This window comes from Sycon ciliatum, chromosome 12, assembly GCF_964019385.1.
Source record: "Sycon ciliatum chromosome 12, ocSycCili1.1, whole genome shotgun sequence".
Classification (NCBI taxonomy): domain Eukaryota; kingdom Metazoa; phylum Porifera; class Calcarea; order Leucosolenida; family Sycettidae; genus Sycon; species Sycon ciliatum.
In genome coordinates this window covers 9,892,234-9,905,417 of record NC_088654.1, presented here as the reverse complement: position 1 = coordinate 9,905,417, position 13,184 = coordinate 9,892,234, and the positions used below count along the sequence as shown (strand labels likewise).

The 13,184-nt window shown below is 45.2% G+C and overlaps 1 protein-coding gene across 1 annotated transcript in view; it reads left to right on the top strand.

Moving 5' to 3' along the window:
- LOC135828591 (uncharacterized) overlaps positions 1-13,184 on the top strand; it is a 76,927-nt gene that overhangs the window by 52,616 nt on the left and 11,127 nt on the right. The window contains exon 6 of the mRNA XM_065341023.1: positions 11,637-12,032. Coding sequence (XP_065197095.1) covers positions 11,637-12,032 — 396 coding nt within the window. The remainder of the gene's footprint in view (positions 1-11,636; positions 12,033-13,184) is intronic.

Here is a 13,184-nt window from a genome sequence, read left to right as displayed (position 1 = left end):
GAAGATTTTATGACTTGGGGCTCCCCGCGTGCTAGAGTGTACGTGAAGTGTGTGGGTACAGTGAGGGCTGCGTCCCACCCGCCTGTGTGGATTCACGGGAAGTGTGAGTTACGAAGTCTGAAGAAAATGTTGAACAGTCTCTGCTGGGATGACGACTACACCATAGCTCAATGGTTAGAGCATCGCTAGCTACAAGCGAGGGTCCCTGGTTCGAGTCCTGGTGGTGACAGTCAATTTTTTCTTCAGACTTTTCCCGTTTGTCTCTTTCCCTCAAACTAGTGAAGATTTTATGACTTGGGGCTCCCCGCGTGCTAGAGTGTACGTGAAGTGTGTGGGTACAGTGAGGGCTGCGTCCCACCCGCCTGTGTGGATTCACAGGAAGTGTGAGTTACGAAGTCTGAAGAAAATGTTGAACAGTCTCTGCTGGGATGACGACTACACCATAGCTCAGTGGTTAGAGCATCGCTAGCTACAAGCGAGGGTCCCTGGTTCGAGTCCTGGTGGTGACAGTCAATTTTTTCTTCAGACTTTTCCCGTTTGTCTCTTTCCCTCAAACTAGTGAAGATTATTATTATTATTTTTATTAACTGGTTTGAGGGAAAGAGACAAACGGGAAAGATCTGAAGAAAAAATTGACTGTCACCACCAGGACTCGAACCAGGGACCCTTGCTTGTAGCCAGCGATGCTCTAACCACTGAGCTATGGTGTAGTCGTCATTCCAGCAGGGGCCGTTCAACATTTTCTTCAGACGTCGTAAATTATTATTATTATTATTATTCTCGTATCCGTCGTATCCAAGGGGAACTCACGGCAATGGAGTGAAACACATAAACAAAAATAAAAACATGGTGATGTGGAGATAACAGTGGTGCATACACTGAGTACAAAAAAGTACAGATACAATCAGTGCTTCGGATGCCTGTAGACCCTGGTATAGTAGTGAGCACAAGCACCGTCCAGACACGTGAGCCAAGATAGCTTTTGGGCCCTAGATAAAGGATATTGGTGGATATTGTACATAAATAACAACATTTCTCTGGAAACCGGTGTCGACTTGTTTCACCTTACGCACTGTACACATTTAGTTTACGAAGCTGTCGTACCTCGGGGTCTGCTCAGACTCACCACCGCGGTGAACGGGTGTTTAGTATCTATATCCAGCACATTCCCACTTGCTGGGATGTACAGCTAGCGAATGCAACAGCGCTCACACGCCAGGGACATCCCCACGCTCTGCGTTTATGGTTGAAGCTGTCATTGCCGTTTCAAAATAGCCGACATTGTCTCTTTACACATAAATTACTGCGCTGTACATATAGTGCATCACACCAGCTGTAGATCTAACGTGCAAGCAGCGAGCCGAGCATGCGCACTTGAGTAGGGTACTTGACTCCCACGCGCGATCGCTGGTCACAACTGAGTCTGTACACGTGACTGTGCTCGTGTCGTTGTGACTTGCAAGTGCACTCTGTATTGCACTGAGGTACTGTATGACTGGACAGAAACTATGCAAGTGCAGTTTTCAGTGCATGGACTCAGCTACTAAAACATTTTGTGGAAGCAAACAAGCCTTCTTTATGATCTTGGTCATTTTTCTCAATCGACTCTGCGCCTCCAGCTAGATGTGTCTGTGGGGTATTGCCCAACTAGAACTGTAGTCCTCACGTGCCCCAGGTCGCGAGGAGCTAATCACTTTTGTCAGCAGAACTCCTGCTTGGGACTCGACACATTTATTCCATCCGATGTCATCCCCGTTGCGAGTGGGGAGCTTCATGCCTACGATAAAAGAGAACGTCATGATTATTTGAATCCTTCATCAGAGAAAGCTATTCGAGCCCAAAACGACACAAGACAATGGCCATGATAAAGATACTCGTACAGATCACGATGTGACTGGCCTCCAATCCAAGTGCTGCAAAAGACTTGAAGTATTTTTCAAAACGAGATTGTGAAAAAAAGCTGAGCGCTCGAGTGCGGCGAACATGGCCAAATGCCATGTTTTCCTTTGTGACATGACGTCAGCCGCATTATCACCATGGCGAGTTGCAGCGCTGATCTTGAAGCACAGCGGCACCAGGAAAGTGTCCTTATTCTACCAGAGTGCGCAAGCAGATGCAATTACTTAAAAGTGAAGGCTGGATTTCAGTCACATTTGCAGCAAGTTTCGCACAAAGAGATAGGATAGACCAAAGAGTTCACAAAATGAGCCCCAGCCAGCAGAAACCTGAACATGTGTAATTTTTTCAAAAATTATTTTTTCCCTCGAAATTGTTTCTACACTATTAATCATTCAAGTTATCAAGTTTGGTGACAATCTGATAAGCGAAAGCATGGAAAATAGAGTTTGAAGTCAGAGAGGTCAAGATTCGGTACAGTTGGCGCAGCATCCATGCCTAGTGACTCCATGCAAGTTGATCCTACAGTTTCTGATTGTGATGTGGAACAGGTACATGTAAGTAAATAGAATGCAAGTCAGGCTTGCCCTCTTGGTGCTGCAGCCTGTGCAGGCATGAGTAGTTCAGAAGTCACAGTGACGATATTCCGTATACATCACTACCTTCTTTACAACACCAGAGTGCAAAACGATGATTGGTGGCTGGCCTTCCAAATTGTGTTCAGGGACCTCTGCGCTGGCAGTTTGGGCGTTGTCCCAAAGCTTGCCATACTGATAGATGTACTGATCAATACTACTGACATCCACTCCCTTGCACACTTTCACTCAGACCATGATTTCAGCATAATTGTATTTCAATGATATGAGCGAATGCTGGCGTTTTGTAGCACGTGAACATGTTGCCCCAAAGCGTTCAGCCGGTTTGAGTTTTTAGGGATCCCCTTTCTCAACACAGGCAGCAGCCAGCTTGGTGTCGTCTGGCAAGGTAGAGTACTGAGAATACTACGCTCTGTTTTGCGCCGTGAGAAGCCCTCCATCAGTGGCTGCAACATCATTGTTGTCGATGTAGAAATACGGATCGCTCAGCGGGTCGACATTCAGCTTCTCCTCGCAGTCGCTATTTCTTCAGCACTGACTATCGTCGCCACCAGTATCCAGTGTCGATTTTATGAGGGCTCTTCGTTGCTATGCATATGACACTCGCCACTGCTGGACAAACTCAGCGAGATCGCCAACAAAGAAATAATTCCGATCGCGAACTAACTTTCAGCGCCGCTTCGTACAGGGAGTCTCACGCTGACAACTCTGGACCTAAGTCTTTGTCGCGACACCTGTCGCCATCGCTGTGTCTAAACTCAACCTCTGTGTGACGAGCTCTCACCTAGCGCTAAAATCAATTGACCAGAGACATTTGAAGACACTTGAAACTCCTTTGACAGCAAAGACACCCACTCGATCGAAAAGAATCTTCAAAAGCCAGCTCACTGCGCGTCCCAAACTTTGACGTCACATTTTGATGATTGATATCAAGTACACAAGTGCTGGTTTTCGCTGGCCGGGGCTCAAATATGAGACCGCAGCGTGTATCTATCACCAACGCACCACACTGCAATCAGGTTCAGAGTGAAGCAGCACATTGATAGGTACATATTTATGTATGTGTACATCGGTACATAGTAAAAAATTACTAAAACAATCGGTGAATTACATGTATAAACTCCACAAAGACAACCATTTTAGTAACCAATAATTAGAAATAACTTTGCCGTCATCACCAAGCACCAATGAAGTAACTTCGTTGATGCATGGTGATGATTGCTTTATAATAGTGGCCGAGCCGCACCAAGCGAAAAGGTATCAACTGACGCACGTACTTGCATGGACAGCGCTCAAAGTTACGTCACTCGATTTCTAGAAAGTCGTGGAGTCGCGTCACGGGGACTGTTTTTTTTTGTCGGTGTGCTTGATCTACACAGGGGGTTGTAAAAAATTCGTAGTCTATGAAGAAAATCCTTTCCACTGGTCTTTGTTTGATGGAAATCGAACAAACAACAACAAAGTTAGGTAGCTCAAGTTGACTGCTTCGTTCTGAAAATTTGAATTTGATTTTTCGCATCTCTTCGCACTGCGCCAAGATGAGTTCTGAGCGTCAATTCTTCACTGTCGGCGAGGCCCTTGACCAAGTTCTTAATGGAATGGTTGAAGAGTTTGTCGCTGAGCCTGCGGAGATCGATAGTTCTGACGACGATGTCGATAATGTCGTTTCAGAGAGCGAGAATGTCACCTCAACATCAGCGCTGGCCATCGATGACAACCTGCCCGAGCAATTCCCTCCTGGTGCTCCGTCGTTCTTGATGCATACTGACACCGGCCCTGGGATAGCTGGTGGTGAGCCAGAACTTCTGACTCTTGAAATTTCGAGCGACAAGGAGGACGTGGAACACTTCTTAGATCGGGAAGTGGATGTCACCTCTGCTGCGTCAAATTTTATTCGTAATGTCGAGTCAGCTGATCGTGCAGCTGATGTTGACACTGAGACTACCTGTGAAGCCAGCGCTGGCACTGCTGCTGCTGCTGTTGCCACTGGCGCTGGTACTGGTGCCGGAGCTGCTCTGGGGAGTGTCACCGCTCCTGCTACTGCACCTTTTTCTTGTGGCTGCAACAAAAACTGCCTGGCAAAATTTCCTGTGGAAGCCGTACCGAAGAGTCGCCTGGCTATGATGGAAGTGGAGGACAACGAGCGTGACATGTTTATAATGGGCATGCTACTCACTACTGTACACCAGAAACACGCCGCGGAAAACGGAAACATGAGTTTTACCAGTATTCGTACGATGGACAGGTGGTGTGCAGTGGGGCATTTCCGTACATCTACAACATCGGAAAAAAGTTGTGGCGCAACCTGAAAAAGCACCTCCAAGGGAATGGTCCTGTTCCTCGTCGCCATGGCAATATCGGCAGACGGCCCGCTAACGCGCTCCAGTTCCCGGATGTGAAGAGATGTGTGGAGTTCCTCAAGGCCTATGTAGAGGAGTTTGGTCTACCTCATCCTGCTCCAACTCATGGACGGGCCAGAGTGCCTCCCACTTACCTCCCCGCATCACAGACTTACAAGTCGGTGCATAAATTCTATGCGGATGCGTGCATCTCTGACAACAGCCGAGCCGCAGGCCTACAGTCATTCCGAAACATTTGGAGTGCTTCCCTTCCTCATGTAAAATTTATGAGTGCCCGCACAGATGTCTGCCAACCCTGTGAAGTCCTCCGCCATAAAGTAGATTCTGCTGCAACGGAAGCTGACAAAACTGAGGCGCTCGGCCGGTTCTCACAGCACATTGCAGGAGCGCAAGCCGAACGCAAGTATTACCGTGATGCCACTGTAGCTACACACAACGAACTATCTGGTGTTGCAGCTGCACCCGTCCCCCCATGTCAACCCTGCTCCCAACCTCTCCTCGCTTCCCACTACATTTTTGACTTTGCACAGCAGGTCACTCTCCCTCATCTTGCTCGTCAGCCTGGTCCTCTGTATTTAAAACGCCAAGGAAGGTGCAGCTGTTCGGCATGTGCTATGAAGGCATACCTAGACAGGTCGACTTTTTGCTTGATGAAATGCAAACCATCGGAGCAGACGGCACAAAGTGCCACGGTGCGAACACAGTCATGTCTCTCCTGCATGCCTTCTTTGCTAAGTACGGCTCGGGCGAGGAGAGTTGTGTCCTTCATGCAGACAACTGTGCGGGGCAGAACAAGAACTGCACAGTTGTCTCATACTTGGTATGGCGAGTCATTGTTGGCCTACACAAAGAGATCCATTCATGCAGACAACTGTGCGGGGCAGAACAAGAACTGCACAGTTGTCTCATTCTTGGCGTGGCGAGTCATTGTTGGCCTACACAAAGAGATCCATTTGGCATTTATGGTTGCCGGGCACACACGTTGCCTTGTGGATGAATGTTTCGGTTTAGTAAAGAGGAAGTACCCCCGGGCCGACACCTTCACTCTGCCTCAACTCGCCAGTGTTGCCAATGAGTCGGCATCATGCAATGTTGCTCATACTGATGCTGTCACTTGGTACCAGTGGGATTCCTTCCTGGACCAGCACTTCAAGCGAGTTCCTGGGATATCAAGGTACCATCACCTCACCTTCTCATCTGCAAGTCCAGGCACCGTTGAAGTGAAGGAAAGCGTTGAGTCAGTTCTGCAGCAGGTCACCATTCTCAAGAGCGATCCAAGCCAAGTGTGCTCGACTCTTCATCTCTTCCACCTGTGATTCCTAGTGCTGGCATGTCTGAGGACCGACAGAGGTACCTCCAGAAAGAAATTCGTCCCTTTGTGGCCAAACCCTATCAGGATGAATTGTGTCTACCCCTGGCGTAACGATCTTTGACAGTCCGCAACCATGTGCGTGTCTGTTGGTGACTTTTCTCCTGATCAAAACCCTCTGCAGAATTTTATTTTTGCATCCATGTATTTGTACCTAGTCTAAACATACTGCTGTCATGCTGTGGAAACATCTACTGCCCGCTTGTTGTTACATTGGTGACATAGACCGATCGAATGAAATGCATCGATTTCTGGAGCGTAATTTGTGGCTCAATGCTGTTCAAGAAAAAGGCCGTAACTCCGTGATGGTACCGTATTTTTAGGTTCTGTTTTTTTATATGATTTCTATGTATGTTCTGCATGAGTTGGCAGTGCTTGCCAAAATCCGCCAACAATGATTTGGTACCTTTTCCCTTGGTGAGGCTTAGTCACATGTAGCTTAATATGATTACAAGTAGCGTGGAGATTTATTATTACTATTATTATTTTATTATAGCTTATAATAGCTATGAATAGGATGAAGGCCGCAGACATCACTCGACTACGTTACTTGTTTGACAAATACGGAACTAAGGATACAACCAAAGAAACTGAAGTTAAGTACTGTAAATAGAAAGGTGTTAGAAATAACAAGATACAAGTGCAATAAAACCACTAGAGGAAACGCAAAAAGGTAACAAGATTACGTAATCTATTTACAGTACTTAACTTCAGTTTCTTTGGTTGTATCCTTAGTTCCGTATTTTTCCCACTGATGATAGGAACAAGAAAATCGATTATGGGTTTTCAATAATATTTTCGTTATAAAATACACAGTAAATACATGTCAAACAAGTAACGTAGTTGCGTGATGTCTGCGGCCTTCATCCTATTCATAGCTATATTACAATTATTATCTCCACGTAGATTATTATTACTATTATTATTATTTTATAATAGCTATAAAGAGAACAAATTCTGCTGTCATCGCCACACTACAACAAAGTCATGAAGGCTTACCAAAATCGATTTTCTTGTCACAATCTTCAGTGGAAAGCCGTGGCTGAAGAATAACCATGCCAAATCAATAATTTATATACATTCAATAATGTGTTACGAGAACAAAACAAAGTGCTAAAAATAGAAAGAGGGAAGGTGAGACAATAGAAGTAAAGTGAGAGCTAAGTGCAACAGGGGTGAGTGAGACAAACAATCATGCTGTGCACCTACGAAAACAATCTTAACGCAACTACATGTTTCTTCTGCTTACAAAGATCAGGCTTATGCAAACGAATACAAACAGCCTCAAGTACTTTCAACTGACTAGCGTACCGTGCACGACAAAGAACAGAAAACCGATCGGTGGTGATGACAGAATGACACGGAGGATGACACTGAGGACGAGTTGGAAGATGAGACGGGGGACGAGGTTGCGGTTTGTGGTAATTCTGATCGTAAGAAGTCTGCCGTTTTTCTTCATCTGTTGTCTCACCCTAAGTGTCTGCAGGTGTATGATGATTTTAGTTTTTCTGTTCTTTGCATGATTGTTTGTCTCACTACACAGTTCTAGCGTTGCAATTAGTTCCTCACCCCTGTTGCACTTAGCTCTCACTTTACTTCTATTGTCTCACCTTCCCTCATTCTATTTTTAGCACTTTGTTTTCTTCTCGTAACACATTATTGAATGTATATAAATTATTGATTTGGCATGGTTATTCTTCAGTCACGGCTTTCCACTGATGATTGTGACAAGAAAATCGATTTTGGTAAACCTTCATGACTTTGTTGGAGTGTGGCGATGACAGCAGAATTTGTTCTCTTTATAGCTATTATAAAATTGTTGTCTCCGCGTCGATTATTATTATTATTATTAACTGGTTTGAGGGAAAGAGACAAACGGGAAAAAAATATTATTATTATTATTATTATTGTAGAAAGGAAAAGGACATATGGATACGAGTTAACCCATTGAACGCTGATGACGTCTATAGTCGTCATTGAAAATGCCCCCCCCCCCCCCCATGCGCGGGATGACGTCTATAGACGTCATGGGATATAGTGATTTCCGTCACTATCAGGTGTGTAAAAGCACTGTTAGTCAGTTGGATCATGATCCTGCCTCTTGTATGATAGGTCGTCGGTACGAATCCCGCTTGGTAACACTATGCGTCTTTTTTCTTCTCTTTTCAGCGATCTTTCAGCTGCAATTGCACACATTTAGCGTATTTCACGCAATTTGAGCAAACTTGCGTCCCCTATTGTGAAGCGCTATTCTTTTCGGGGACTGTATCGATTCTGTCACCCTGTGGTTGATAGTCTTGGCAATCATTTCCAAAATACTTGAGGACCCAGTTGCCAGAACCCTGGAGTTTTAGAACTTTCTATTTGCCTTGTTTTTAGCATTTTATATGCAGAGTACCACCATAGGCAAGGCCCAGTAGCGCTGAATGGGATTAACTCGTACTTGTGCCCTGCATTGCGAAAATAGTACAATCGAGCTGGGGTGGGCGTTTGCAGAGAAGTGGGCGTTTGCTCCGGACTTTATGGTACAATACGTGTACACATAGCCAGCAATCGCATGTCACTACGTACATTGAAAATCACCATAATTTTGCGAATCGACCTTTTTTTCAGGATCACTTTTCAACGAGGACGAAGCAAAGTCGGCCGAACAAAGCCTAGAAGAAGAAAATTACCCTCTCCACTTCGCCATCACAATACTGACATAGATACGAGATGAAACAACTAAAAAATCCACAAGAAAACTGTACTGCCATCATCGCGCTGACTTTGGTCTGACTTTGGTCTGAAAATTTCTATCACGATCAAAAATGTACGAGGAGCACTCAAAAATATGCAACAGACGTACCTTTATCGCTCTCTACTCCTTTTTCAAGGCACAAAAGTCGACTCTCCACTTTCAAACCAGGAACCAGACATACCAGTGGTCCTTTTCAGCTGCTCCACGAGTGCAGGAAAGGTTCACCAAGGGGCGCAGAGCAGCATCCATTCCAGAAAAAGAGCTAAAATACGAGTGAGACTGCATGCCTGAGTACATGAGTACATGTATGAGTACACGCAGAAAATAGTCAATTTCAGCGTTTCTGCTCCAAACAGCAACTAGCTTCGATTAGAAACAAAGATTACACCAAAGGATCAAAAACAACCATTTTCTGCAGTTTTTTTGCAGATGGCTTCCTTTTGCTTGGCCCAGCACGCCAAAAATCACACCTTGGAGGAGTACAAAAATTACAACTCTCAGATGTCCTCGATTGCTGGCCATGAATCTGCTGCAATTTTTAAAAGCAGGAAAATAATAAGATAAAAAAGATTATTGTGAAGAGGTTAATTAACCCTTTGGGGCCCACAATTATTTCAAGGAATGCATTGCATACGCGAGCCCAGGTACTAACCTAGTCGTAATGTGGCCGATTTTGGTGATTTTGGGCTTTCTGGAAAGCTCTTGGCCAGAGGAATACAGCGATATCCAGTAATCCATCATTAAATCCACAGAACCTGCACCGCAGCGTGATTCGGCGCTCCAAAGCCAGCATTGCGAGCGCCCAACTCAAATTCTGTGCCATTTGAACGAAATGTATCGCAAATCGCTCAGATTTTTTACATGAGAGCTGAGAAACATGCCTTTGCGATGACATGAACTACCTGTGGCTGTGTGCCCCGCGAGTCTGGGAAAACCCCAAAAAACGAGTTCAAAATGCAAGCGCCAGAGTCAACTCTGCTGAGCGAAATTAGTTCGAGTCTCATAACTCCGCTCTCCGACCTTGGATCGCCTTCGGGGTTTTTTTCCCGAGCCGATAGCTGAGCCTATTCTAATGTCGATAGACCTTTCGATTGTCCGATTTAGTGAAGGGACAGCCGACTTACGCCAGGTTGCGCTTTGAAAAGTATTCACTGTACGCTGGTATGGATATATCCGTACTATGGGCCTCAAAGGGTTAAGAAGTCTGAGTAGAATCAAATGAAAAAGGTACTATTTAGCAACTCGCCGTTACGCACAGCGTCATTTCAGCGAAAAGTAAATGAACCAGAATTCATTGCATAACTTCACACTATGGAGAAGGGGTTGAACCTCTTCTTCACATTGTTGTCCCAAGTGCAGGCTTGTGAATTATATTGTTTGGAGTGTGACAATATGACAATGTGTGTAGTGTGACGATACAATGTGTGTGTAGACAAACATTACGATTATGTATTTGTTGTGGTGACATCTGTCATCAGTGTGTCATGCCTCTTACCTCATTGTAGCTTCATCCGTAGTCCGCTTCCGTTGTCCTTGTTCTATATTCTATTCTATTTCTTCTAGTGCTAGTCGTTTCACTTCTCATCTTTCCTTGAAGTAGTATATTTGAATTGTAACGGTTTTCCTGCAACGATCGCTCGTTGTGTAATTTATTTGTGTCTTGACTTCATTATTTATTTCGCCAGCGCCTGCAAGGCTGCATGCGCATGCTAGATTCTGTGTTCACGCGTGACTAATAATGTCATCGCTTAAGCCTTTGCTTGCTGCGCGTAGTCGCGTAGCTGGTCTTGTTGTTTTCTTTGCTTCGTTCGAGTTGCGGTTGCTCGACTTCGTTTTCAGATCTATTTTCTGCATTCGATGGTGGCCGTGATGGCTGTCGCTGGATTAGCAGCTTCAGGCATGACTGGCCTCTATCGGTTGCTCTGCCGCCATGATGGACGCCATGTTTTAGACGTGTCTTTTCCTGGCCAAAGTGCTGGTGATTTTGTGTTCTTGTTGTTCTTTTCTTGTTCTATCTCCTTTTCCTACTTGCATTTTTCGTGATTCATACATTTCCACCAAGAGACTGCCGTTTGCGCTGGTGTGTTGTGTTGGGTGGAGAGGGGTGATAGAGAGACTAGATAGCTCCAGTTCTCCCACAGGAGGCAACAGCGTTGTGAATGGCCAACAGTGCTCAGCGTTTGGTCAGCATCTCCACGATCCACACTCACTCACGGCGACATCTGGTGTTCACCAGGTGTTAGTCGCGCCGGAAACGAAGCATCTCTGAAAGTTTGTATCCCTGGTGAGTTTTTTTTGCCTGAAGAGCACTATATAAGTGGTGCTCTTCAGGTACAATCTTCCTCAGCCTACTCAAGCTCAACTGATAAAGGGTGAATTACCCGAAACACTGTGTATGGAGCAGGGAGTGGTGTTTTCAGGTTAACCAAGTAGACAGTTCGATGGACTTCTCATGTACTCTTGATGGCAGCCGTGAGTCAGTCAAGTAAGAATTCACGTCGGTAGGCAAAGAGAGAGCTCCCACGTAGGGAGCAAAACACAATTATCCTATACACGGATATGAGTGCACAATTAGTTGTATTCGTTGCTCTTTTATGACTGCTGTCTCCTCGTCGGTTATTTAAATACAATAATGGTGCATCAAAATTTCTCTCTCTCTCATTCTCTGTTTACAGGCCATCAAGTTTGCGCAAGGGGCAGCCTGCATTATATAAGGGATGCGTTCTCGGAGAGATCTGGTTGGTTAAAGGTTGCAAGGACTTGCCGAGACCTTGGAATGGGTTTCCCGCCTGTCACGCCTGAGTCCAACAGAGACTGTGTCATACCGTTTCAACGACATATCTATAGCATCTATCACCAAGTTTTTGGTGGTGATAGTTGGACTTATAAATGGACTAACAAACTCGGAATATGGGGTCAAAAAATCTGGTGGTCAAACAATTACCGCAATTTCTACGCTAATCACGTGTCTCAAAATCGTCATAACCCCCCCGAGTATATACCAGGCGATTACTATAAACATGAAATTAAAGATTGGACAGATCCACACAATCTTATCCTTTGTTACTCAAGTAAGTGTGTTGCAAAGGTGCTAACCTGCTCCGTCTGATATGCGTACTCGGACTGCTGATTTTCAACTGTTGTGTGGAGAGTTTATGCTGGGAATGGTGCTGTAGTCAAATCAATTTTGTGGGGTTTTCCGTATATCATATAAGTATCGTACTAAAACGGTAGGTGGAATGGCATTACTCATATTTTCAATAGGGATAAGATGACGAGAAGAGAGAAACTACAACAAGGATAAGAAAAATATGAATGCAGACGTTCACAGACCTGAACCCACAATATTCCCATAGCCATGCAAAAGATGTCTCTTGAGTAACGTCTGCCCCTAGCCAGGGTCCACACAGCTTTAATTCCGCTTGTATATTTGTACCTGGCCACTCAGCTTTAATACCCGTACCACTCAGCTTTAATACCCGTAGCTATGCTAAAGACTTTACTTCAGCAACGTCTTGCGCTAGCCAGGGTCCACACATCTTTAATTTTGTTTGTTTGTTTGTCTGTTTGTGCCATGGCTGGTGCTATACCGTACATGTCCCGTTCTGTGCCATCAAGGACGCATCCCGTATGCATTATGTAACGTAATGCGAATTGCTCCGTTTATTTGTTTGTACCTTACGATGTCCCGACGTCGGTATGCCGGGCACTATCCATGAACATGTTCCGTACCGTGCCATCAAAGAGAGCTGGCCACGTTATTCGAATAGGGCTTTCAAGTGCAAGATCATAATTTGAACCCAATTGGAAGAATACGTATGGATGCAAAGTGTATAGGGCGAATGAATGTAGGGTGATAGTGCGCGTTCGAATCCCATGTTATCTCTTAAAAAAGTTGAAGAACTGAAAAATTATAACATCGCTATGCTTTTTTTGCCTAGGTCATCAAGTTTGGAGCCTGTGTCGTATTATTGCATTATCGCTTTTTGGATGTGCTGCTAATGGGCCGGGCATGTCTCAGAGCAGAAGGCGCCAGCAGAAGTGCCTACACAGAGAATAGAAGATGCCGCCTCGAGAGTTGCCGTGCCTGCGAAAGGCTAAGCCGACAAAAATACACAATGGAGCTAGTATCCCATCGTTTGGAGACTCGCCGACTTCGTGAAACGATGCATCGGTAGCAAGAGACCACTGAACTCTAGTCGACAGGAGAGAAGACGTGATCA